The sequence below is a fragment of the Ciona robusta genome, chromosome 5 (assembly GCF_009617815.1).
Source record: "Ciona robusta chromosome 5, ASM961781v2".
NCBI lineage: Eukaryota > Metazoa > Chordata > Ascidiacea > Phlebobranchia > Cionidae > Ciona > Ciona robusta.
The window spans coordinates 7,449,957-7,474,360 of NC_143239.1; the positions used below are offsets into that span (position 1 = coordinate 7,449,957).

Below are 24,404 nucleotides of genomic sequence, written 5' to 3' on the forward strand. Positions count from 1 at the left end.
TTTGTCGAAACAACTATTATGACGTCATAGACGTAGTTGTTGAAAGAAAGGTGTTGAATGGTTGTCTGTGACGTAACCATAAGGTATATTGTAATTAATTCCATTGTTACGTCAACATAGAATCATTGTTAATAGAGTTTGTCACTTAATATGGACGATAGCAAATTATGCGATTCCCTTGTAACGTGGGTAAGTAGGAGTTATTTATATTCATTATTTTAATGTTCATTAAATAAATATTTCATTATTTTGTTTGATTGGTGTAACTTGATACGCGGTGTATAATCAAATAAATAAAGCAAAATCAAATAAATAATTAGGGCCTACACATTGGGTAAACCCTAAAGGACATTTCAGATAAATTGTTTACGAGCCACCAGCAAGAATAGCGATTGTCGTTTGAACTTTACTTTCCATCTTAACTATGTTGTATATATGGCGGACAACACTAAAAGGAGGGATGGAGGGACGGAGGGACGGAGGGACGGAGGGAAACTGAGTACTAAAAGGAGGGAAGGGAGGGACGGAGGGAAGGAGGGAAGGAGGGAAATTACCGTTACTAAAAGGAGGGAAGGAAGCAAAATGGAGGGACGGAGGGAAACAATAATTCCTTTGCTTAAACCTATGGGCGGAGGGACGGAGGGACGGAGGGAAACTATTTTTTACCTAAAATAAGTGGAGGGACGGTAGGGAAATGGTGGAGGGACAGAGGAAAATGGTGGAGGGAGGGAGGAAAACTATTTTTTTACCTCAAATAAGTGGAGGGACGTAGGGAAACTGGTGGAGGGATGGAGGGAAACTATTTTTCACTCAAAATAAGTGGAGGGACGGTAGGGAAACTGGTGGAGGGACGGAGGCAAACTAATTTATTTACCTGAAATAAGTGGAGGGACGATCCACCAGTTTCCCTACCGTCCCTCCACTTTTTTGGGGCGAAAAATAGTTTCCCTCCGTCCCTCTACCAGTTTCCCTACCGTCATTCCACTTTTTTGGGGCGAAAAATAGTTTCCCTCCGTCCCTTCACCAGTTTCCCTACCGTCACTCCACTTTTTTTGGGCGAAAAACAGTTTCCCTCTGTCCCTACACCAGTTTCCCTACCGTCCCTCCACCATTTCCCTACCGTCCCTCCACCATTTCCCTACCGTCCCTCCACCATTTCCCTACCGTCCCTCCACTTATTTTAGGTAAAAATTAGTTTCCCTCCGTCCCTCTACCAGTTTCCCTCTGTTCCTCCACTTATTTTGGGTAAAAATTAGTTTCCCTCCGTCCCTCCACCAGTTTCCCTACCGTCCCTCCACTTATTTCAGGTAAAAATTAGTTTCCCTCCGACCCTCTACCAGTTTCCCTCCGACCCTCCACCATTTCCCTACCGTCCCTCCACCATTTCCCTACCGTCCCTCCACTTATTTCAGGTAAAAATTAGTTTCCCTCCGACCCTCTACCAGTTTCCCTCCGTTCCTCCACTTATTTTAGGTAAAAATTAGTTTCCCTCCGTTCCTTCACCATTTCCCTCCGTCCCTCCACCAGTTTCCCTACCGTCCCTTCACTTATTTTGGGTAAAAAATAGTTTCCCTCTGTCCCTCCGCCCATAGGGTTTAAGCAAAGGAATTTTTGTTTCCCTTCGTCCCTCCGTTTTGCTTCCTTCCCTCCTTTTAGTAACGGTATTTTCCCTCCTTCCCTCCGTCCCTCCCTTCCCTCCTTTTAGTACTCAGTTTTCCTCTGTCCCTCCGTCCCTCTATCCCTCCTTTAAGTGTTGTCCATATATGGCCTTCATTGCAGAAGAGACAAAATAAAGACATTTATTTGTTGGAATAGAAATAACATTACTTACTCAACAGGCGTTGACGTTCGATGTGAAAATCCAACACAACAATTACCTTGACTTCATAGATGGTGTTGTGATGTCACAGATACTTCATCTATTGTGAGTAAACAATAGAATTCATTGTTCTTGATAATCACCATTGTTTTCCAGAGATCCCGAATATTTCAACACTGAATGGTTGGCGAGGATCAAACATGATGTTGGAGATAATTATCGATTGAAAGTAAATTAAGATTTTATTATTTATGGGGTTTTGTAGACTTTTGTTTGATCAAAGTAATTTGTTATGGTTCCAAATTAAGCAAGGCTACTTTAGAAAAATAATATATTTGGCAATAATAGTATGTTTAATATTATTGTATAAAAGTTTGTATTTATGAATCTTGTGTTAAAACAGCTGTTACATAACAATCGATTCATTGTTTATTTACCCCATTGTTACATCACAGACAAACAATCTAAGAAAAGTTTTGAACCAGATGATGTCATACTTTCGAGATGTGAGTATAGATATCATATTTTAATATTTATATTAATTAATCTTTTCCACCCCAGGGTCTTGGAAACGTATTTGTTGGATTTGAAATCCCGGATGTTTCGGCCATCAGTGAAATGTCCGATAAAAATCAACTCGGTCGAATGTTGCAACTTATGTTGGGGGTCGCCGTTAACTGCCCAACTAAACAAAGTAGGTTTGTTTTGCTGCTAATTCACTCAAGTGTTTTAATTATCTTCGCTGTCGCATTCAAAGAGATAACTGGTTATATTTATTTACCGGCACGTTTTACTTTATGAAAGTTTGTGTTGACCTACTGACCCCATATTGACCTATTGACCTATTGGCCCCTAGATCGCATTGAGCAGATTATGCAACTTGACGAGAACGTTCAACACGTTGTCATGACAGCCATCCAAGAATTGATGAGTCATAATCAACCTTGTAGTGAGGATGACTCAGCAAATAGTGACGAGATGACTCAGCAAATAAAGTTGATTGAAACAAAACTAAACGATGCAATCGCGGAGAAAGATGAAATGGCTCAAAGATGTCACGAGTTAGACATGCAGGTGACGATTGCCACCCGCATGGGTTAAGGTCGTTAAGTATCAACATTATCGGTTCGGATCTCTGATGATCGTTAATATGTGCATTACAATATTTGAGACATAAGACATTTTACAAAACACACAACTAAACATGATTGAATCTTGATGCAATCAGGAACGTAGTTTTAAGTAAAGAAATCATTCCCCCCACCAGGTGGCGATGTTACACGAGGAGAAAGCCAACATCCAGCAAGAAAATCTTCAACTTCACGAACGACTGAATGAGACAGAAAACCTTGATGACCCGAGTTCCCCGGCTGCTATTCGACATTCACAGATGATGGGACAGATTGAAGCTTTGCAGGAGGAAACTTACAGGTTTGTGTTGTATGTGTGGTTCTAAGGGACCATGCCAGCAGCAACAACGAGCTTTGAACCCGGTATCCTAGGGATGAGGGCAACTACTGTATATCTCAATAAACCTGGTTGCAAAAGTATAATAATATGTTTATATTATCTTTATGTCCAGACTTGAATCTGGTCGCGATGATTTTAAATTACGCTGCGAAGTTTTGGAACAAGAAATCGCTGACTCACAATCAAAGGTTGAAGAATTATCCACTCTTGCTGAAGAATCGAGGTGACTCAGCAATTATGATGATTAATCAGCAATATAATAATGAATCGGCAATTATAATACCCAGTTAAAATGCTCTCGACTATGTTATGTAGTTTCTTAAAAAAATATTATTTAGTTTAAAATATAAAACAAAACATTATTACGATGTCCCCGCTGTTTAAAATCTTATTCCAGTTTTAATTCGTCAACTCGTGTTTATTATTCAGGTTATTGAAAGATGAAATCGATTATCTTCGTTCTGCCTCGGATAAAGCAACCAAACTTGAATCGACGATCGAGAATTATAAAACGAAGTTGGAGGAGCTAGGTGATCTCAGATCTCAGGTTCACACATACCCATGTTTATTATGGTGAAGTTGGGTGTGGATTGATTGAATGTGTTTGAATGCAGGTGAAGATACTGGAGGACAAGAACACGTCGTACATGGAACAAACGCTAAGTTTGGAAGAAGAATTAAAGAAAGCAAATATGACGCGGACACAACTGGAGGCACATAAACGACAAGTATGTTGTGTTATATTGTTTCTATGGCAGGTTATATATTGTTTCTATGGCAGGTTATATATTGTTTCTATGGCAGGTAATCGATCTCCACAACAAACTAACGGAGGAAACTCGACGAGCCGACAAAGCTGAGTTTGAAAGTAAATCAAGAAACGAGAAACTTAAGAATTTGGAATCAGAGAAACAGGTTGGTTGGGTTGGAACGATTGATGTTTCGCACAAAGTTACGTCAACAATAGTAGCAACGTTGAGGTTTGAACCTCGTAACTACTGTACAACGTTTCCATCCATTGTTTATAATAATGACCATTGTTTCAGCGATTGTTAGCGGAACGCGACTCGCTGAGAGAAACAAATGATGAACTTCAACTAACCGCCCACCAGAGGGCACCTGGGTTCATGAGCGAACAATTGCTTGGGGAGGGCGACCCGATGAACCTTGAAGCAAAGTATGTACAGCGTATAGTTGTCCTAACATTGAAGCAAAGTATGTACAGTGTATAGTTGTCCTAACATTGAAGCAAAGTATGTACAGTGTATAGTTTTCCTAACCTTGAAGCAAAGTATGTACAGCGTATAGTTGTCCTAACCTTGAAGCAAAGTATGTACAGCGTATAGTTGTCCTAACCTTGAAGCAAAGTATGTACAGCGTATAGTTGTCCTAACATTGAAGCAAAGTATGTACAGCGTATAGTTGTCCTAACATTGAAGCAAAGTATGTACAGCGTATAGTTGTCCTAACATTGAAGCAAAGTATGTACAGCGTATAGTTGTCCTAACATTGAAGCAAAGTATGTACAGTGTATAGTTGTCCTAACCTTGAAGTAAAGTATGTACAGTGTATAGTTGTCTTTCAGCCCCCCATTTTCAGCGTAAAAAATATGACCCCAATATTAAACCCCCATGACCCCAATATTAAACCCCCATGACCCCAATATTAAACCCCCATGACCCCAATATTAAACCCCCATGACCCCAATATTAAACCCCATGACCCCAATATTAAACCCCCATGACCCCAATATTAAACCCCCATGACCCCAATATTAAACCCCCATGACCCCAATATTAAACCCCCATGACCCCAATATTAAACCCCACCCTCACAGAGAGCGGATGATTCGTCTTCAGCACGAAAACAAAATGTTGAAACTGAAACAATCCGACGCTGGGGAGGAAAAAATTAACTCGCTCTCTACTGACCTCGAGTTAGCGAATCAACGTATTAACGAACTTGAGACTGAAAACAGGTTTAATGTTATTTCTATTTGATTAAGTTTAATATAATATTTCTATGATTTGATTATCTATGTTATCTATTTAAAAAGTAGACTGGTAAAGCCATACAGAAGAATTCATATCGTGCAATGCATTGATATCACTCTATTCCTATGCTACCTAATATATTGTTTCTATGCTACCTAATATATTGTTTCTATGCTACCTAATATATTGTTTCTATGCTACCTAATACATTGTTTCTATGTTACCTAATATATTGTTTCTATGCTACCTAATATATTGTTTCTATGTTACCTAATATATTGTTTCTATGTTACCTAATATATTGTTTCTATGTTACCTAATATATTGTTTCTATGTTACCTAATATATTGTTTCTATGTTACCTAGTATATTGTTTCTATGTTACCTAATATATTGTTTCTATGTTACCTAGTATATTGTTTCTATGTTACCTAATATATTGTTTCTATGTTACCTAATATTTTGTTTCTATGTTACCTATTATATTGTTTCTATGCTACCTAATATATTGTTTCTATGTTACCTAATATATTGTTTCTATGTTACCTAATATATTGTTTCTATGTTACCTATTATATTGTTTCTATGTTACCTAATATATTGTTTCTATGCTACCTAATATATTGTTTCTATGTTACCTAATATTTTGTTTCTATGTTACCTATTATATTGTTTCTATGCTACCTAATATATTGTTTCTATGTTACCTAATATATTGTTTCTATGTTGCCCAGATTGAGCAATATGAAAATCCTCGAACTTGGGGACCAGGTCCGCAACTTACGATCGGAACTCGATAATAAAGATGCGGATTCCGATGATGTAAGTATGATGTCATAATGCATATTAACACGCATGTTCTAACACGCATGATATTTTATTTTATTTCTATGTTACTTCAAAACACCAGGAACACGTGAGTTGTAGTTTATGACATCACAATCAAGTAGTTTATGACATCACATTTGTTTGTAATTGTGAAAATATTTAAAATCAAAAAAAATTATTGTTTTATGGATTTTTTTTTTCTTTTTTTATGCTGGATTCAGGTTTTGTATTTCGACCCGAATTCTAAAAAGGTTTGATTCGCATGATTGCACTTGCATGACATCATTACTGCATGACATCATCACGTGTGATAACATCATTAATTGTAATATTTCTATTTTACAGAACTTGGCCCTACGTCAAAAACTGTCGGAACATTTGTAAGTTTGTTTATGATGTCATAATTGTATCTATTGTTATATTTATGATGTCACAGACAAAAGCTCCATCAAACAAAGCAAGAGTTGCAAAAGAAGAAAGAATATATCGAGTCCGTTGAACCTCAGTTGGAACAAGGGGGTCGGTTGGGTTGGGGGTTCGGGGGTTTGGGGTTTGGGAGTTTGGGGGGGGGCGTTATTGTGTGGGGGTAGGGACAGTTATAACTCCTGTGTTGAGCATTGCACTCGGTATTGTTTGGTTACGATGCAAGCGGCAAACCACTTACTAAAATATCGGGTTTGTTTTCAGGAAAACAAATCAATGCGATGAAAGAAATGTTAAAAAAGAAAGAAGAAGACATGAAAGCTATGGAAGATAGATATAAAAAGTAAGTTTAGTATTTATTTAATATTTTGGTTTATTTTTGTTTTCTTAAAAGATATTTGGAGAAAGCTAAAAGCGTGATTCGAACTCTGGACCCGAACAAGCAGCAACAAAACATGGCTCCACAAATCAACAAGTTAAAGTCGGAGATCCAGGAAAAAGATAAAATAATTAAACAAATGGAGGTAAACAATGGTCATTGTTTGTAACAATAGATATAATCATTATGACATCACAGAAAGAATACGAGAAAAGTAAAAACGCACGCGAGCAGGAAGAAAAGTTGATTGTCAACGCGTGGTATAATATGGTGGGTATGTGTGGTTTATAATATGGTGCGTATGTGTGGTTTATAATATGGTGGTTATGTGTGGTTTATAATATGGTGGGTATGTGTGGTTTATAATATGGTGGTTATGTGTGGTTTATAATATGGTGGGTATGTGTGGTTTATAATATGGTGCGTATGTGTGGTTTATAATATGGTGGGTATGTGTGGTTTATAATATGGTGGATATGTGTGGTTTATAATATGGTGGTTATGTGTGGTTTATAATATGGTGGGTATGTGTGGTTTATAATATGGTGGGTATGTGTGGTTTATAATATGGTGGTTATGTGTGGTTTATAATATGGTGGGTATGTGTGGTTTATAATATGGTGGTTATGTGTGGTTTATAATATGGTGGTTATGTGTGGTTTATAATATGGTGCGTATGTGTGGTTTATAATATGGTGGTTATGTGTGGTTTATAATATGGTGGGTATGTGTGGTTTATAATATGGTGGTTATGTGTGGTTTATAATATGGTGGGTATGTGTGGTTTATAATATGGTGCGTATGTGTGGTTTATAATATGGTGGGTATGTGTGGTTTATAATATGGTGGTTTATAATATGGTGGGTATGTGTGGTTTATAATATGGTGGGTATGTGTGGTTTATAATATGGTGGGTATGTGTGGTTTATAATATGGTGGGTATGTGTGGTTTATAATATGGTGCGTATGTGTGGTTTATAATATGGTGCGTATGTGTGGTTTATAATATGGTGGTTATGTGTGGTTTATAATATGGTGGGTATGTGTGGTTTATAATATGGTGGGTATGTGTGGTTTATAATATGGTGGGTATGTGTGGTTTATAATATGGTGGGTATGTGTGGTTTATAATATGGTGGGTATGTGTGGTTTATAATATGGTGGTTATGTGTGGTTTATAATATGGTGGGTATGTGTAGTTTATAATATGGTGGTTATGTGTGGTTTATAATATGGTGGGTATGTGTGGTTTATAATATGGTGGGTATGTGTGGTTTATAATATGGTGGGTATGTGTGGTTTATAATATGGTGGGTATGCGTGGTTTATAATATGGTGGGTATGTGTGGTTTATAATATGGTGGGTATGTGTGGTTTATAATATGGTGCGCATGTGTGGTTTATAATATGGTGCGTATGTGTGGTTTATAATATGGTGGGTATGTGTGGTTTATAATATGGTGCGTATGTGTGGTTTATAATATGGTGGGTATGTGTGGTTTATAATATGGTGGTTTATAATATGGTGGGTATGTGTGGTTTATAATATGGTGGTTATGTGTAGTTTATAATATGGTGGGTATGTGTAGTTTATAATATGGTGGGTATGTGTGGTTTATAATATGGTGGTTTATAATATGGTGGGTATGTGTGGTTTATAATATGGTGGGTATGTGTGGTTTATAATATGGTGGGTATGTGTGGTTTATAATATGGTGGGTATGTGTGGTTTATAATATGGTGGTTATGTGTAGTTTATAATATGGTGGGTATGTGTGGTTTATAATATGGTGGGTATGTGTGGTTTATAATATGGTGGGTATGTGTGGTTTATAATATGGTGGTTATGTGTAGTTTATAATATGGTGGGTATGTGTGGTTTATAATATGGTGGGTATGTGTGGTTTATAATATGGTGGTTATGTGTGGTTTATAATATGGTGGGTATGTGTGGTTTATAATATGGTGGGTATGTGTGGTTTATAATATGGTGGGTATGCGTGGTTTATAATATGGTGGGTATGTGTGGTTTATAATATGGTGCGTATGTGTGGTTTATAATATGGTGGGTATGTGTGGTTTATAATATGGTGGGTATGTGTGGTTTATAATATGGTGGTTATGTGTGGTTTATAATATGGTGCGTATGTGTGGTTTATAATATGGTGGGTATGTGTGGTTTATAATATGGTGGGTATGTGTGGTTTATAATATGGTGGTTATGTGTGGTTTATAATATGGTGGGTATGTGTGGTTTATAATATGGTGCGTATGTGTGGTTTATAATATGGTGGGTATGTGTGGTTTATAATATGGTGCGTATGTGTGGTTTATAATATGGTGGGTATGTGTGGTTTATAATATGGTGGGTATGCAAATACGTTATATAACACAGGGAATGCAAATGCATCGAAAAGCGGTCGACGAGCGACTCTCTCACACCACCCCTGGTCAATCTTTTCTAGCACGACAGCGACAAGTGTCGAGCGCTCGACGTGCACACCCGGGCTCTGTACAAAGGTATCACGTCATGTTTGTTGTGTTTGCATGACATTTAGTTTTCTTGTTTTGCATGCAGCTACCTCACAACTGCATAATGATGTCATAATCATCGACAAAGAAGATCTCGTAACTAATCAAGCGTAACAGTCATATTTTATTTCTATGTTTTGTTGTCAATTTATGTTCGCATGTTTTATTTTCGCTCGACCAGGAAAGAAATCGACTCACAACGCCACCATGTGACAGAAACTCTTGCCAGTTGGACGTACATGTGATGTCATACACGTGATTGTGATGTCATACTCCGTTATTTTCAGTTTTAAACTTCCGAATTATAATTGCTGCCAAAACTACAGGGAGGAAATGGAAACTCTTTTGTCTCACGTCTCATTCATTGTATGATGACGTCATCGAGTAGTGACGTCACTAAGAAACACAGAAATCATCTATTTATTCTCTATGCAGTTGCATGTTTGTTGAACATTATGACGTAACAATGTTTGGTATGACGTGTTGTGAAGCTTGCATTCCAGTATTTTCACATTATTCGAAATATTTTGTTTAAATTATTTCGTCCCCAGAGATGTTCGTTTCACCCCGCCCACACGAGGAAACAATACGTACATAACCTGGTGGTGATAAGGACAATCTTGTAAATAATTTGTATAAAATATATGTCCGTCGTATTTTATTGCTTGGTACAAATTTTAACAAACTTATATTTTTCATCAAATTACAAGATAGAGGTGAAAATATTTTTGTTTATTTTAATTTATGACGTAGCTGGTCGGTCTTTGGTCTCATCCGTTTTAGAAAAAAGATTTTGAAACGTTTGAGATGCGAAATAAAAATGAAGTCGAAACATTTTGTGATTTTTGTAGAAGCGGCGTTTAATATTGGCCGGCAGTTTAAAGGGAAGTCGTTTTATGTGGAGTTTGTTTTAATCGAATATAATTAATTGATCAGTTAAGCTTTAAATAACTTGTTTGAATTTAGATTTGGTATTTTATTTTGAAATGGCTTCTGAATTTTACCTTCGTTATTATGTGGGCCATAAGGGAAAGTTTGGGCACGAGTTTTTGGAGTTTGAATTTCGACCAGACGGTAAGTTGTTGTTGTTTGTGTTGGATGGAAATAATGGTGTCATTTCACAGGAAAGTTGCGATATGCAAATAATTCAAATTATAAGAACGACACGATGATTCGAAAGGAAGCTTATGTCCACAAAGCTGTGTTAGAGGAATTGAAACGTGTCATCGATGATTCCGAGATAATGAAAGAGGATGACACCTTGTGGCCGACACCAGATCGTGTTGGACGACAGGTTTGTTATGCATGAGTGGTAGTAATAATTCATAATTGATACGAAGAACTATTTAAACATAAATTGCTTGTTTGTTTTGAGCGCTTTCTTCCAATTTAATTTAAATATGTTTTAAACCGTAAGCGTGTTTTACCAATCGTTTTGTCGCTATATTTTGTCTTGTCTTTTTACATATTTCTATATTCTTGCTGCTGTTCCTACATTTTGTTTTCAATGTTATCGTAGAAACAAAACTTTTGATAATAATAATATGTTTGTGGAGTTTTAACAATGAACATTATTTAATAGGAATTGGAAATAGTTTTGGGCAAAGATCATATTTCATTCACAACGTCAAAGATTGGATCGCTCGTTGACGTTACAGATTGTAAAGATTCCGACGGACTGCGATGTTTTTATTATCTCGTGCAGGTAGTAATTTTAATTATTCGATACAAACAGTTTGTAAATATTTGTGTACAGGATCTTAAATGTATGGTCTTCTCTCTCATTGGGCTGCATTTCAAGATTAAACCAATCTGAAGATTAAAATAAATTTGGAGGAAACCTCAAAAACTGGAGACAAGCAATCTGAGACAATGATATCCACGCTTTTATATTTGTGTATTCTGTGTCGTGTGAAATAAACCAGAAGTTTATAAATATCGTGGTAATGGAATACCAATTAATTCTATGTATGTTAATGTATTGAAATAAGTTCTGTGCTATAAATATGATGTGCGTATGTATTGTATCAGGCAGTTCACATTAATACAAGGTTGGTAAAGCGTGGTCATAGTTGCGCGTAGTTTAAAATGAGTCGTGCGCAATCGTGTGTGTGCGCAGCTTTTAGCGACATCGCTTTTACGCATGTGTAATCATAATAATAATCCAACCTTGCGTCTATCTGATTTTAATAAAAGCGTGGTCATAATATTTCGTCCAACCTTACACATTGCCTTTTTTCTTTTAATATTCGAGACTTCAAGTTTTGTGACGAAACAATCAATAGTGTCAGGGCAAGAAGAAGGTTTGGTCTCTCACCTGTCAACGCGAGAGAAAGAGGAAGAAGGCAAATATATTTAGGGGACGATGCGCGTTTGTAGTTGAAATTCGTCAGGGAATGTTTTATGAAGTATTAATAGAACAGACGATTAATTATTAAGGTTTCGTATTTGATTGACGTTAATAAAATAACTTGTATTCCGTAGTTCGTTATTAGTTTAATATTTATATTTAAGTTGTTTAACATGGAGACGACTATGGGCGGGAAACAGAAAATGCCCAAGATTGCCAAAGTCAACAATAAAGCTCCGGCTCCAATCCAAATAACAGCTGAACAACTTTTAAGGGAAGCGAAAGAGCGTCAACTTGAAAATGTCCCGCCACCCCCCAAGCGTAAGATAACTGACCCACAGGAACTTGAGGAATATAAATTAAGGAAACGAAAGTTTTATGAAGATGCTTTGCGTAAAAATCGGGCGTCGATTCAAAACTGGATTCGATACGCCGTGTTTGAGGATAATATGAAAGAAATTCAACGAGCTCGCTCGGTGTATGAGCGTGGCATCGACGTTGCGCATAGGAACATCCCATTGTGGCTGAAATACGCAGAGATGGAAATGAGGAATCGACAAATTAATCACGCACGGAATATTTGGGATCGTGCGGTGACCATTCTTCCACGAGCGAACCAACTCTGGTACAAATACGTTTACATGGAAGAGATGCTTGGCAATGTGGCTGGGTGTCGACAGGTGTTCGAACGATGGATGGAATGGGAACCCGATGAGCAAGCATGGCAATCTTACATCAACTTCGAGTTAAGATATAAAGAAATTGAGCGTGCTCGACAAATATATGAAAGATTTGTTTACATTCATCCTGATGTTAAGAATTGGATCAAATACGGGAAGTTTGAGGAAAAGTTCGGGTACGTTGTGAAGTCGAGGTCGGTGTTTGAACGAGGGGTTGAGTTTTATGGGGATGACCACTTGGAGGCGACGTTGTTCGTCGGGTTCGCAAAGTTTGAAGAACGACAAAAAGAATACGAACGTGCTCGAGTTATTTATAAATATGCGATCGACAGAATTGATAAAGTTCTTGCTGAGGATTTATTCAAAGCTTACACGATATTTGAGAAGAAGTTTGGAAATCGTTCAGGCATTGAGAATGTGATCGTGAACAAACGTAAGTTCCAGTATGAGGAAGAAGTGAAATCGAACCCTCATAATTATGATGCGTGGTTTGACTACTTAAGGTTGGCTGAGGAAGACGGGAGCGAGGAATCAACGAGAGAAGTTTACGAACGAGCCATCGCTAATATACCCCCTGTGTGTGAGAAGAGAAGATGGAAACGATATATTTATCTGTGGATTAATTATGCGTTGTACGAGGAATTGGAAGCAAAAGACATGGATCGTGCACGTCAAGTTTATTCATCGTGTCTTGATGTCATCCCACATAAGAAATTCACTTTCGCCAAAGTTTGGATTATGTTCGCACATTTCGAAATCCGTCAAAACAATTTGCTCGCTGCGCGGAAGATACTAGGTGTGTCAATCGGGAAATGTCCGAAAGATAAATTGTTTCGGAATTATATCGAACTAGAGCTCCAACTGCGTGAGTTCGACCGATGCCGAATGCTGTACGAGAAATTTCTCGAGTTCGGACCTGATAATTGCTCAACTTGGTGGCGTTTCGCTGAGTTGGAGTCGTTGCTGGGCGACACAGATCGTGCTCGAGCGATTTACGAGATCGCGGTCGCTCAACCACGACTCGACATGCCGGAGGTTTTATGGAAATCTTATATCGACTTCGAGTTGGATCAAGACGAGAGAATCCGAGCGAGGAAATTGTTCGAACGTTTGTTGGAACGAACGCAGCATATCAAAGTCTGGATGAGTTTTGCTGCGTTCGAGGCAACGCAGGAGACACCTGATGGCAATGAACGTGCAAGGGCGATTTATAAACAAGCAAACTCAAAGTTACAAACCTCAGGCTCGAAGGAAGAAAGGTTGGTTTTGTTAGAAGCTTGGAAGGTTTTCGAAGAAAAACGTGGAAATGTGGACCAACAGTCATGTGTTGGGAGGTTGTGGCCGAAACGTGTCAAGAAGAGGAAGAAGGTGACAACGACGACGGGGGTTGACGCGGGGTGGGAGGAATATTACGATTATATTTTCCCCGAAGAAGAACAAGAACAACCAAACCTTAAACTACTTGCGATGGCTAAACAATGGAAGACAAGCAAAAACGATGAGTCATCGAGTGATGAGTCATCAGAAGAGGGGGATTCCCCTGAATCATAGTTGCGTTTGAACTTTATTTGACCTTTGTGTAATGTACAGTTGATGACGTTTGTAATTAATTAACTCGATATTCGTCTGCAGAATCAGTTTAAGTTTATTTTGAAATGGGAAAATGTTTCCAAAGTTTATTTTGTTTAATTTTGATGCTGGATGTTTGTTGGTGCGTGAAGGTGGTTGGTATTCGTGACGGTAAGTTCGAAACGCATGTTCCACTTCATAGTGCTAACCAACTTTTATCCCAAGAATCTGTGGCGAGCGTCATAACGGGAGGGGTTGTCACTTTGCATGCCGGGTCAACTTTTAATCTTCGGTTGTTCGGAGATAATTTCACCGAATCATCATCAATCAAGTTTACCGATGAGTCAGCGGAATATGGGAGGTCATGTGACGATCTTGCGATGTCCGGAAAATATTCCGTTCACACGAGGTCCTCGTACTCGGCCATTGTCACGGCAAACATCGACTCCATTGTTCCAAACAATGGGTCATTGTTCTACCTTTGTTTACGCTCAGATGGTGGCTACATCCACCAGGGGGCAGACAAGTGGTTAACAATATTATTGAAACCCCCGGTGGTGCCGGCCGCAAAAAGTTTGCTACCACTCCCATTACAGGTATGCTGTATATAATGGGTAAACGTCTGTCGTTTTGTCACTATATATTTTGTATAACTATTCTTCAATCCCCACCACCATAAACCCCACAATCCTCAGATCACTATCATCGCCGTTCTTCTATTAATGTCGGGGTTATTCTCGGGTTTAAACCTGGGGTTGATGTCGCTTGATCCAATGGATTTACAAATCGTGATGAAGTCGGGCACAAAGTCCGAGCGACGATACGCATCGCTTATTTACCCTGTAAGGAAGAAAGGCAATTTCCTCCTTTGTACTTTACTACTCGGGAACGTTCTCGTTAATAATACGCTGACCATATTGCTTGGAGATTTAACATCTGGTGTTATGGCTGTTATTGGTTCAACTGCAGGTTGGTGTGATGTCATAATGTGTGTTTATGTTGTCATAACTAACCATTATTACAGGTATTGTTGTATTTGGTGAGATTGTTCCCCAAGCGTTATGTTCAAGATATGGACTCCATGTTGGAGCTTACACGATCTGGTTGACCAAGATATTTATGGTGTTGACGTTTATATTATCGTATCCCATAAGTAAGATACTTGACTTTATTCTGGGGAAGGAAATCGGGACGATTTATAACCGAGTAAAGTTGCTGGAGATGTTGAAGGTAAACAATGGTTGATTGTTATCGTTGGGTAATTAATTATGATGTCATAGTTGACGGATCCATACAACGACTTAGCGAAAGACGAAGTAAATATCATCCAGGGAGCGCTAGAGTTGCGTTCGAAGACGGTTGAAGACGTAATGACTCCGATCGCTGATTGTTTCATGATTGATATCAAGTCAACACTCGATTTCCAGGTAGTTTAATTATATAAAATGAATAATTATTTTAAATAAATAAAAAAAAGGGTTTTAAATAAATACAACTACTAATTGTTATAATTTGTTGAATAAATAAACCATTAATATTTTTATTTTAGACGATGCGTGAAATAATGTCGACGGGTTACACAAGAATCCCAGTATTTGACGTTGAACGAACGAATATTACGTCGATATTATTCGTTAAAGATCTCGCATTTGTTGACCCGGATGACTGCATGCCGCTACGTACCGTGTGCAAATTCTACCAACACCCTCTCAACTTTGTGTTTAACGATATAACGCTCGATAAACTACTCGATGAATTTAAAACAGGTGGGTCTGCCTACACTGGAGGCAACGAGATGGCAATGCAAGCCAACACTGGGGTTTACTCAACTGCATTAATCAGTAATCAATAAAACTATTTGTTCTGTTTAATTAAGAGACGACGAGGCAATTTTAAGCAAAATATATAAATAAGTGTAAACAGTTTGTTTGGATTTTGTTTGTTACATATTTTGTAGCAGATTTGACTGAGAGGGTCGAGTGTCAAAAACTTCATATTTAGTAAACTTCGTAATGTATGTTCTGGATATTCCCCTTCAGGTACTTTCCACATGGCGATCGTTCATCGGGTTAACAACGAGGGACCGGGAGATCCTTATTATGAGGTCATAGGTATCATAACAATGGAAGATGTAATCGAAGAAATTATAAAATCGGAGATAATCGATGAAACTGATGTTTATAGTAAGTTGTGTGTTCGTTAATGTTTTGCAAATCATAAACTTTAAAACTTTACAGCTGACAACAAAACCAAGAAGTTAAACGTGATGCGACAAGCCATTCCTGTCGATTTGTCACTTTTCTCCGAGTCCGGTGGCGACAAGAAACCCCGGGTTTCCCCCCAACTAACCCTCGCTGCGTTGAGGTTCCTACGGGCTGAGGTTGAGCCGTTTAAAATAATCTCGGAAAAAGTTTTGCTTCGTTTGTTGAAACAAGATGTTGTTGTTGTGTTGAAACTTGAAGAACACGACAATAATCGCGACAAACTTGTAATTTATCAACAGAATGTTGCGTCCGATTATTTTGTTCTCGTGCTTGAGGTAAGATGGCTGCGTGTATTGTGATGTCATTGATACATTATGATGTCACAGGGTCAAGTAAAGGTCAAAGTTGGCAAGGAAAATTTGGAGTTCGACAGCGGTCCGTTTACTTATTACGGAACAATGGCCCTAATGCCCGCTGCCGATGTTTCGACGACTTCTATCGGGAAGAAATCGCATCGAAATAATTGTAATTATGACATCATGTGGCTGATTATGGCTTTTATGGCATCACTTTCACAGCATTGTCCTCGTCACAATTATCTCCGGAGACAGAAACCCCGTCGACACCCGACCTTACGAGGATGACTCAGCACTTTGTGCCCGACTATGCACTTATTGCAACAACTGATGTCAAGTTTATAAAGGTAAGGTTTTATAATATTTCTATGTGTTTACTTTATAATATTTCTATGTGTTTACCCTGTAATACTTTTATTTGTTTAACTTATAATATTTCCATGACCACCAGGTGTCTCGCAAACAATACTTGAACGCGATACGAGCGACACGCATGGCCGAGGACAGCCAATCAGAAGCAGCGACTGAAACCCAACCACCCGTGACCGAAGTACCGAGGTAAGATGGGACACCGTGAATGTAGGGTAAGATGGGACACTGTGAATGTGGGGTGAGATGGGACACCGTGATTGTGGGGTAATATGGGACAATGTGATTGTGGGGTGAGATGGGACGCCGTGAATGTGGGGTAAGATTCTATTTCTATTAGAATAGTGGGGTGAGATGGGACACTGTTAATGCGGGGTAAGATGGGACACTGTGGGTGTGTGGGGAGATGGGACGCTGTAAAGGTGAGGTAAAACGGGAAAACGTAAATGCGGGGTAAGATGGGACACTGCGAATGAGGGGTAAAATGGGACGCCGTGAATGTGGGGTGAGATGGGACGCTGTAAATGCCATCTTGTAAGCTTTGTCATATTTATTTACTTGACAGCAGCAACACATGCAGTAAATTTGAGGTTTGTTTCCATAGTTTCGAGGAAGTGAGGCAAGATGAGACAGGCTTCAGGGGGCGATTTCAAGCCAAATATTTTGCTCGTATTTTAGAAAGCAGAAGCAAAAGTTTATGAGTAAGGTTTATGAGATTTCTATGTTGAATATGCACCTCAAATTGCACAATCTGCCGTAGCAATTGTTTATGGGATGAAATATCGTACCGGTATAATGCATGTATTAACCCCATGTGGAATTTTATAGATTTTTGCAAAACTATTGTTCCAGTTTGGAAGTTGCATCGAAAAACAATAACAACGAACACAACAACGATGAGGACGATGGGAGTTGTTTGTCCCAAAGTCACCCTGACCTCGCGCGCCAACGTGCCCCGTACTTACAAAGTAAAAGCGTGTCGTCTGGTCACTTGATGGCGATTGCAGCAAAATATGCGAACGTTGCGGGTGATCGAGTTCATCACGGTTCATTGATTATGGCCGTGAACTCTCCGCGACCCCTCGATGAAAACCTTGAAACTCAAAGTTTAAAATCAAACCCGGGAGCTTCTAATGAAAGAACTAACCTCCTTAAACAATGAACCATTGTTATGTAAACAATGACCTTTATTACACGCACTTCAATTTTATTTCTTACTAAAAATATATATTTTTGGATCCAGATTTTTTATTTCTGGTCCCCAATCATAAATTAATTTTTTGTAGTTTGGCTCCAATAAGTGGCGTTTTTGTTCCGTGTATTTTTGTTGTGGTTTTAAATAAAAATGTATTTATGTACCTTATGCGCGCTCGAATAATTGGCATTTTAATTTTTACCTCCCAACGTTTCTTTGCTCTGTTGCTCCTCCTGTTGGTAGAGATTTTTTCGAAAGTTATCCGCTAGGTTTACTCAAGAGTAATAACGTTTAGCGCCATCAAGAATATATTTTCCCACTTAACTTGTCCGCGTGGTGGCAGTGTGGGGCCATCTGGTAGAATTGTTTGGTTAAAACATTTTTGTCGCAAACCAAAGTTGGTTCTGCGTGCATGGTTGTTTTTAACTTTATCTAAAATATTGCGATTTAATTTTCATAGATAGATTTGTTTAAGATATTGTGGTCTCACCGTAAGTTAGTGCGCCTTGTAACCACTTGGCACTACTTAGCAATCATCACAAACCCTTGTGTTAATTGTTCAAACAATAGTTAAACTTACAAGAGTGATTTGAACGATGGGATAAAATGTCGGATGTTGGAGTAACCCTGTCTGCAGAGAAAACTACAAGCCCTACAACGGTGGATTTTGTTGGCGGTAAAACTTATGTTATGTAAAATTTGAGTATTTATCTGTTTGATTACAATTAACAAAGATTAAATTAGTTTAAGATATAGTCGTTAAAACACGCTATGGGTAAAAACTACTTGAGTAAAAGTGTCAAATAAAAGCGTGGCTGCTAGACCGAATTATTTTATATCAATTTATAGTTTGAAATATTTAATGAAATATCTTGCAGTTGTTGTAGACGACAATACTTTTGTTGTTCTTCGAACGATTGTTCTTTTGTTTCTCCTCGTTTTATCGCTGATTGGAAATTCTTTAGTTGTTTTATCGGTCGCACAAAGTCGCAACAATCGACACAATCCATTCAATGCTTTTATATTAAGTTTGGCATCTTATGGTTTGTTGGAATGCGCGCTCACGATATCTTTAGCAACAGGTAACAATATAATTATAGTTGTTGATGAAGTATCTTGTGTATACTGTGGTGGTTGTGTAAAACAAAGTAACTTTCACACCCCAGTTCAAAAGTAACTTTCACACCCCCGTTCAGAAGTAACTTTCACACCCCTCGTTCAGAAGTAACTTTCACACCCCCGTTCAAAAGTAACTTTCACACCCCCGTTCAAAAGTAACTTTCAAACCCCCGTTCAAAAGTAACTTTTACACCCCCCGTTCAAAAGTAACTTTCACACCCCCCTTTAGAAGTAACTTTCACACCCCCGTTCAAAAGTAACTTTCACACCCCCGTTTAAAAGTAACTTTCACACCCCCCGTTCAAAAGTAACTTTCACACCCCTGTTCAAAAGTAACTTTCACACCCCCCTTCAAAAGTAACTTTCACACCCCCTGTTCAAAAGTAACTTTCACACCCCCGTTCAGAAGTAACTTTCACACCCCTGTTCAAAAGTAACTTTCGCACCCCCGTTCAAAAGTAACTTTCACACCCCCGTTCAAAAGTAACTTTCACACCCCCGTTCAAAAGTAACTTTCACACCCCTGTTCAAAAGTAACTTTCGCACCCCCGTTCAAAAGTAACTTTCACACCCCCTGTTCAAAAGTAACTTTCACTCCCATCCTCCAGGTTTTTCAATCGAAGAAACTTGGAACTTTGGGGATTTCCTCACGGGGTTTAACGCCTCGTTTGTTCAACTACAAAACACTGGGATATTTTTAACGATTTCCGCGATGGCTATTGACAGGTGATTGTTAGGGTTAGTTGGGGATAATAATTATTTTGTGGTCGTGGTTAGCGTACTCATCTCCAGCCAAAGGCTTGCTGCTACCATTGTGGGCGTATGTGTCTTTGGGCAAGACACTTACCGAAATGCTCCAACCCAGTGGTCACTAATGGGTTGTCCAAATTATCGGCCATACATAATAACATGTGTGGTAACAAGTGTCGTTGCCCTGTTAGCCCAGGATAAATAAGTCACCAACATATTTATCATTAAATTTGGACATAGTCTGTGTTATGAATAGAATCATTAAGTAACCAACACATATCTATCGTTGTAGATTCCTCGCCGTAACGCGACTCACAAAGTACCACACGCACTCTAGTGTCCACCATGCAAACTACGCTGTGCTTTACACTTGGATACAATCGTTTATTTTTGCGCTCCCCTTGTTGTTCCAAAACCGGATGTTGGGGGTAACGGCTCGTCCGTTTGTGGAAAGGTGTTTGTGTGGTTTGGTTGAAGGAACTTCCGTTGCGTTTGTGTAAGTTAATTATTGCTGGTTGTAACATACACAATATATGCAGTGAGGTGACATGGTACGCAAAGTGGGGTGACATGGTACGCAAAGTATTTTGGTTTATACTTTTTACTAGAGGTTGATAGAACAACTAACAGCAGGTGGTTAAACATATTTAGTCATATTTTAAATAAAACAATAAATGTGGAAACCAAATTAGTTCCCCCTCATGCACGATGTTTAAACTTTTGTTTATGACATCACAGAGTGTTATTGTTGATCCTTTGTTTCATCATTCCATTGTTGATAACAATTGTTTTTCTTCATCTCGTAAACAAACGAGCAAAATACGAACGGAAACGAATCCGAACGTCGAGTACACCGCATTATACAGTATATTGTTTGCAGGTAACATTATTATGATGTCATAATCTTCCGAACAATTTATCATAAATATGTTTTTACTCGTATAGTCGTGTTATACCAACTCTTGGGTGTTTAGGCATATTTTCCTATGTAATAACTTTATGATGTCACAATATTAATTATTAGGTCATAATAATAATTATGATGTCACAGGAGTCGATGTTATTGAAAGAAGCTCGTTCTGCGAAGTTTGTTTCGTTGCTATTGTTTCTTTTCATGGCGTTTAAAGCTCCGTATGTCATCCTGGATACTCTGACCCAACTAAATGTAGGCGGGGCTTTTTACCCGGCCAACAACTCTACGATTAAGGTGGACGGGTCGAAGTTTTATTTCCAAACCGTGTTATCCTGGATGATGTTCTGTTTCTCCTCGTTGTACCCGGTCGTTACTTTCATTTATTTCAAGGAATATTGGAAAAGAATTAAAAACTGGATTCTGTGTTCAAACGCTACAAGCATAATTAATAATGGTGAGCCATTGTTGTGAATAATCAACTTTGTTCGAGGACAATGGGTGAACAATCGAAGCGTGAATGACCATTGTTACACCCATTGTTTGCGTTTCAACAATGCTATTATGTTCACATTCATTCAAACATTGGGAGTTGTGATGTAATAAATACGTTTGTTTAGGTCACTTACGATCGAACCCACGCCATAGAAGAAGGCAACGCCGGAGGTTGAACGAAAATAAACGAAAGAAAATGTTGGTTGTTTATTTTAATTGTTTGTTTGTTTAAATTAAAGTTTTATTTTTTATAGAAATCCTAAATCTTCGATCAAACACGCCACAGCCCCCTCTAGTGTCTCGTCGAACATTCCAAGCGAGAAAGTAACGATAAACGGGACATCTAGTGGCGATAACGTGTTGTTCCGAGTTCCGGTGCTTTACGCAGCAACCGACGGACTTCATCTCGTAGCCTCCGGGAAAAAGTAAAATAAATCTTTGTATTTCTTGCGTTTATTTGTGTAACGACATTTTAACGTCTTACAAACATTTTTCTTTCATCCCGATAAACGACCTGAACATTGAAACATCGCTTCGCAAATAAATGCCAGGAAATGTTTTACAAACCAGGAAATAATATTAAATTGTTCCTTAGCAACAACAACAACAACTCACCAACCCAGTTGCCGACTGGTGCGAGTGAGCCCCACCAAGTGGTAGACGAGGTCGAAGATGTTCGTCCTTCATCCGTGGTCGATAAGCGTGTCGATGTTCGTTGTTCAAGAGATTGTTTACGTGATGATGTCATCGATGATGATGTCATATACATCACATCAGACTTTGATGAAGACGAAACAGAATCTGAGTTAAACAATTCAACGAACAGTCGAACGTTAATTTGGCCGCATCGTCACTCTAGTGACACCGTGTGGAACTCTTTTGTGTCGCGGTTCAGCGAGGGTGACCCAGGGATTCCCCCTGATGAGGGGATTTCCCACCCCCACACCCCAACCCCCGATGATGTCACAAACCAACCAACCGTAACGAAGGATTGTGATGTCAGAGGTAGCCATGGGAACAAAATTCACCCAAATATTTCACGACCTTTTGTAAATGACTCGCTCGAAGACGCACATAAAGATATTGTTGCGACAACGAAACATAAAAGTTCCCGATCAAAGATTTCACCGTTCGGACAACAGCATGCAACTTGATGCTACCTACCTTGCAACACATGTGTTTTTACCTATCAATGTTTACACGGCCATGAAGTTCATTTTAATCATATTTCGTGCGAGCCATTTGTTGAAAATGTTTTTATTGCAAATCTCTTTTACACGCTGGTTCATATAAATATAAATTTCTATTTAAAAATATTTTGGCCGCACGTGTCGCGGTTGGATCAACACGCTATGTGACGTCACAGAGGGTGCTTGTTTTGCAACACGTGAGATGGCGAGCACCGTGGTTGTTGACGTCACTGATGATGTCACAATAGGATCCAAGAAAAGAGTTTCGAATTTACCAGACGAGCCTCCTTTTATTTGTCCGACAGAAAGTTGTCGAAAAGAATTCGAGTCAAAGATTCGACTCCAGCGACATTTTCGAAATCACCGGGAAAAGAAACACGTGTGCTCGTATTGTGGGTATAAGTTTCTATATTTAAAAGATAAGAGAATACATGAACGTATGCATACAGGTGAAAGGCCTTATGTTTGCCAAGTTTGTAGCAAAGCTTTTATCCAGAAATGTACTTTACATAATCATTTAATAACTCATAACAAGACAGTAAAAGATGAAATTTGTGAAATTTGTGGAAGAGCTTATTTTTATAAGAAAAGTTTGGCCCAACACATTAAGGACAAACATTCAACATCGAGTGTGTTCGCGTGCCCGCATTGTGAGTTCAAACATAAAAATTTTAATGTTTGTAATGATCATATTAATAATTGTTCGGCACTCAAAGATGACAATGTTAAAAACTCTGAAGAAATTCCGTTGGAAACAACAATGAGCCAAACATGGAAATGTGATTTTTGTGGTTCGCTGTTCGGAGATTTAGAGACGTATAACAACCACATGGTGGAGCTACACCAGGAAAACCAAGAGTTAAAAAACTTTGTTTGTGGACTTTGTCTTCAATGTTTACGTGGCGAAGATGCCGTGAAACAACATATGTTAAATAACCATCAAATATGTTTGACTGAAGTACCAGACGTTGAAAATAATTAAGTTACTGTGTTTTTGTTTTGTTAACAAATATTATGTTTTAGACAGAATGAGGTTTAGGTTTTGTGGCGGATTAGATTGCCCTGATTGGGTTTTGGCAGAAATTAACACCTTAGCTCGACTAACTTCCGTTAAAATGAAACTTCTCGTTTCACAAGTCTTGAAATCCATGAACGAAGGAAAACTGGATTTTGAAAAAGTTGAAAAAATAACTTTGGATGCGAAGCTTGGGGTTGGGGGGGTGAAGGCCAGTGTTGCGGGGTTGGAATTTATTTTATCGAGCGCAACAAAACATGATATTGGTTGGGAAACACTGCTTGATGAGTTGCAACAGCTTGGATTGCCGAAGGAACACTCTGTGGCGTTATGTAAGTCGTTTGAGCGTAACGTGGAAAGTTTACGAGAAAAGTTTTTGGAGAGAAGTTTGCGGCGAAGTGGTCGAGTTGTCGGAGTGGATTGGAAGATTAACCCTGGGGTCGGGGGGTCAAGGGTCGTTGATGTTCGGGTGTCGATGGGGTCAGGGGTCGTTAGCTTTGCTGTGGAAGAATCAAAGTTGAAACAATTACTCGACGAGCTCAAGCAAGTCCAAACCCAGATTGAACAAATTGAAATCTAAATCATTATTTTGTGCAATATGTTTATTATTATTCATTATATTTTATTAATTGTTTATTTAGATGGTAAGACTTAAACATAGATATTATTTAGTTAACATTATATTTGATGATGATTGTCTCGGCCACCGAATTGGGCACAAAGTTTTGTACGACGCCATTAATTCCCTGCTTGAAGA

At 38.5% G+C, this 24,404-nt stretch overlaps 7 protein-coding genes across 17 annotated transcripts; all 7 read left to right on the forward strand.

Moving 5' to 3' along the window:
• The first annotated feature begins 17 nt into the window (after positions 1 to 17).
• Positions 18 to 10,277, forward strand: LOC149736220 (protein Hook homolog 3-like). 9 transcript variants are annotated; one of them, XM_089879025.1, is made up of 22 exons: positions 18 to 189; positions 1,839 to 1,924; positions 1,976 to 2,048; positions 2,275 to 2,325; positions 2,381 to 2,513; positions 2,676 to 2,893; positions 3,087 to 3,250; positions 3,402 to 3,512; positions 3,719 to 3,836; positions 3,904 to 4,017; positions 4,094 to 4,204; positions 4,336 to 4,466; positions 5,127 to 5,267; positions 6,018 to 6,105; positions 6,333 to 6,362; positions 6,457 to 6,491; positions 6,548 to 6,630; positions 6,799 to 6,877; positions 6,929 to 7,058; positions 7,112 to 7,183; positions 9,309 to 9,433; positions 9,492 to 10,277. In XM_089879025.1, the coding sequence occupies exons 1-22, from the start codon at positions 151 to 153 to the stop codon at positions 9,508 to 9,510; spliced, it is 2,151 nt and encodes a 716-aa protein (XP_089735151.1). In that variant the 5' UTR covers positions 18 to 150; the 3' UTR covers positions 9,511 to 10,277. The 9 variants fall into 9 exon arrangements, with proteins under 9 accessions (XP_089735151.1, XP_089735145.1, XP_089735148.1 ...); XM_089879019.1 differs by having other exon boundaries at positions 9,627 to 10,277; XM_089879022.1 differs by having other exon boundaries at positions 9,772 to 10,277.
• Positions 10,278 to 10,303: 26 nt separating this feature from the next.
• LOC149736221 (protein mago nashi homolog) lies at positions 10,304 to 11,381 on the forward strand. Its single transcript, XM_089879102.1, has 4 exons — positions 10,304 to 10,519; positions 10,570 to 10,739; positions 11,028 to 11,150; positions 11,202 to 11,381. Exons 1-4 carry the CDS (start codon positions 10,432 to 10,434, stop codon positions 11,259 to 11,261), a joined length of 441 nt encoding a protein of 146 aa, XP_089735228.1. The 5' UTR covers positions 10,304 to 10,431; the 3' UTR covers positions 11,262 to 11,381.
• Positions 11,382 to 11,826: 445 nt separating this feature from the next.
• On the forward strand, positions 11,827 to 14,109 carry LOC149736222 (crooked neck-like protein 1). Its single transcript, XM_089879033.1, has one exon. The coding sequence runs from the start codon at positions 11,969 to 11,971 to the stop codon at positions 14,024 to 14,026; it is 2,058 nt and encodes a 685-aa protein (XP_089735159.1). The 5' UTR covers positions 11,827 to 11,968; the 3' UTR covers positions 14,027 to 14,109.
• LOC149736223 (metal transporter CNNM4-like) lies at positions 14,074 to 18,336 on the forward strand. 3 transcript variants are annotated; one of them, XM_089879013.1, is made up of 13 exons: positions 14,074 to 14,215; positions 14,270 to 14,640; positions 14,740 to 15,013; positions 15,069 to 15,274; positions 15,325 to 15,471; positions 15,594 to 15,810; positions 16,084 to 16,227; positions 16,282 to 16,583; positions 16,635 to 16,773; positions 16,827 to 16,951; positions 17,056 to 17,162; positions 17,578 to 17,674; positions 17,826 to 17,967. In XM_089879013.1, exons 1-12 carry the CDS (start codon positions 14,131 to 14,133, stop codon positions 17,672 to 17,674), a joined length of 2,214 nt encoding a protein of 737 aa, XP_089735139.1. In that variant the 5' UTR covers positions 14,074 to 14,130; the 3' UTR covers positions 17,826 to 17,967. The 3 variants fall into 3 exon arrangements, with proteins under 3 accessions (XP_089735139.1, XP_089735136.1, XP_089735137.1); XM_089879010.1 differs by lacking the exon at positions 17,578 to 17,674 and having other exon boundaries at positions 17,802 to 18,336; XM_089879011.1 differs by lacking the exon at positions 17,578 to 17,674 and having other exon boundaries at positions 17,826 to 18,336.
• A 283-nt stretch (positions 18,337 to 18,619) lies between these two features.
• Positions 18,620 to 23,661, forward strand: LOC149736224 (uncharacterized). The gene is made up of 9 exons (XM_089879047.1): positions 18,620 to 18,844; positions 19,047 to 19,250; positions 19,896 to 20,013; positions 20,330 to 20,533; positions 20,776 to 20,917; positions 21,089 to 21,404; positions 21,568 to 21,640; positions 21,697 to 21,867; positions 22,038 to 23,661. Exons 1-9 carry the CDS (start codon positions 18,775 to 18,777, stop codon positions 22,594 to 22,596), a joined length of 1,857 nt encoding a protein of 618 aa, XP_089735173.1. The 5' UTR covers positions 18,620 to 18,774; the 3' UTR covers positions 22,597 to 23,661.
• LOC149736225 (zinc finger protein 711-like) lies at positions 22,835 to 23,661 on the forward strand. Its single transcript, XM_089879093.1, has one exon. It carries the CDS (start codon positions 22,835 to 22,837, stop codon positions 23,612 to 23,614), a length of 780 nt encoding a protein of 259 aa, XP_089735219.1. The 3' UTR covers positions 23,615 to 23,661.
• On the forward strand, positions 23,661 to 24,289 carry LOC149736226 (COMM domain-containing protein 4-like). The gene has a single exon (XM_089879099.1). The coding sequence runs from the start codon at positions 23,661 to 23,663 to the stop codon at positions 24,225 to 24,227; it is 567 nt and encodes a 188-aa protein (XP_089735225.1). The 3' UTR covers positions 24,228 to 24,289.
• The last annotated feature ends 115 nt before the right edge of the window (positions 24,290 to 24,404 follow it).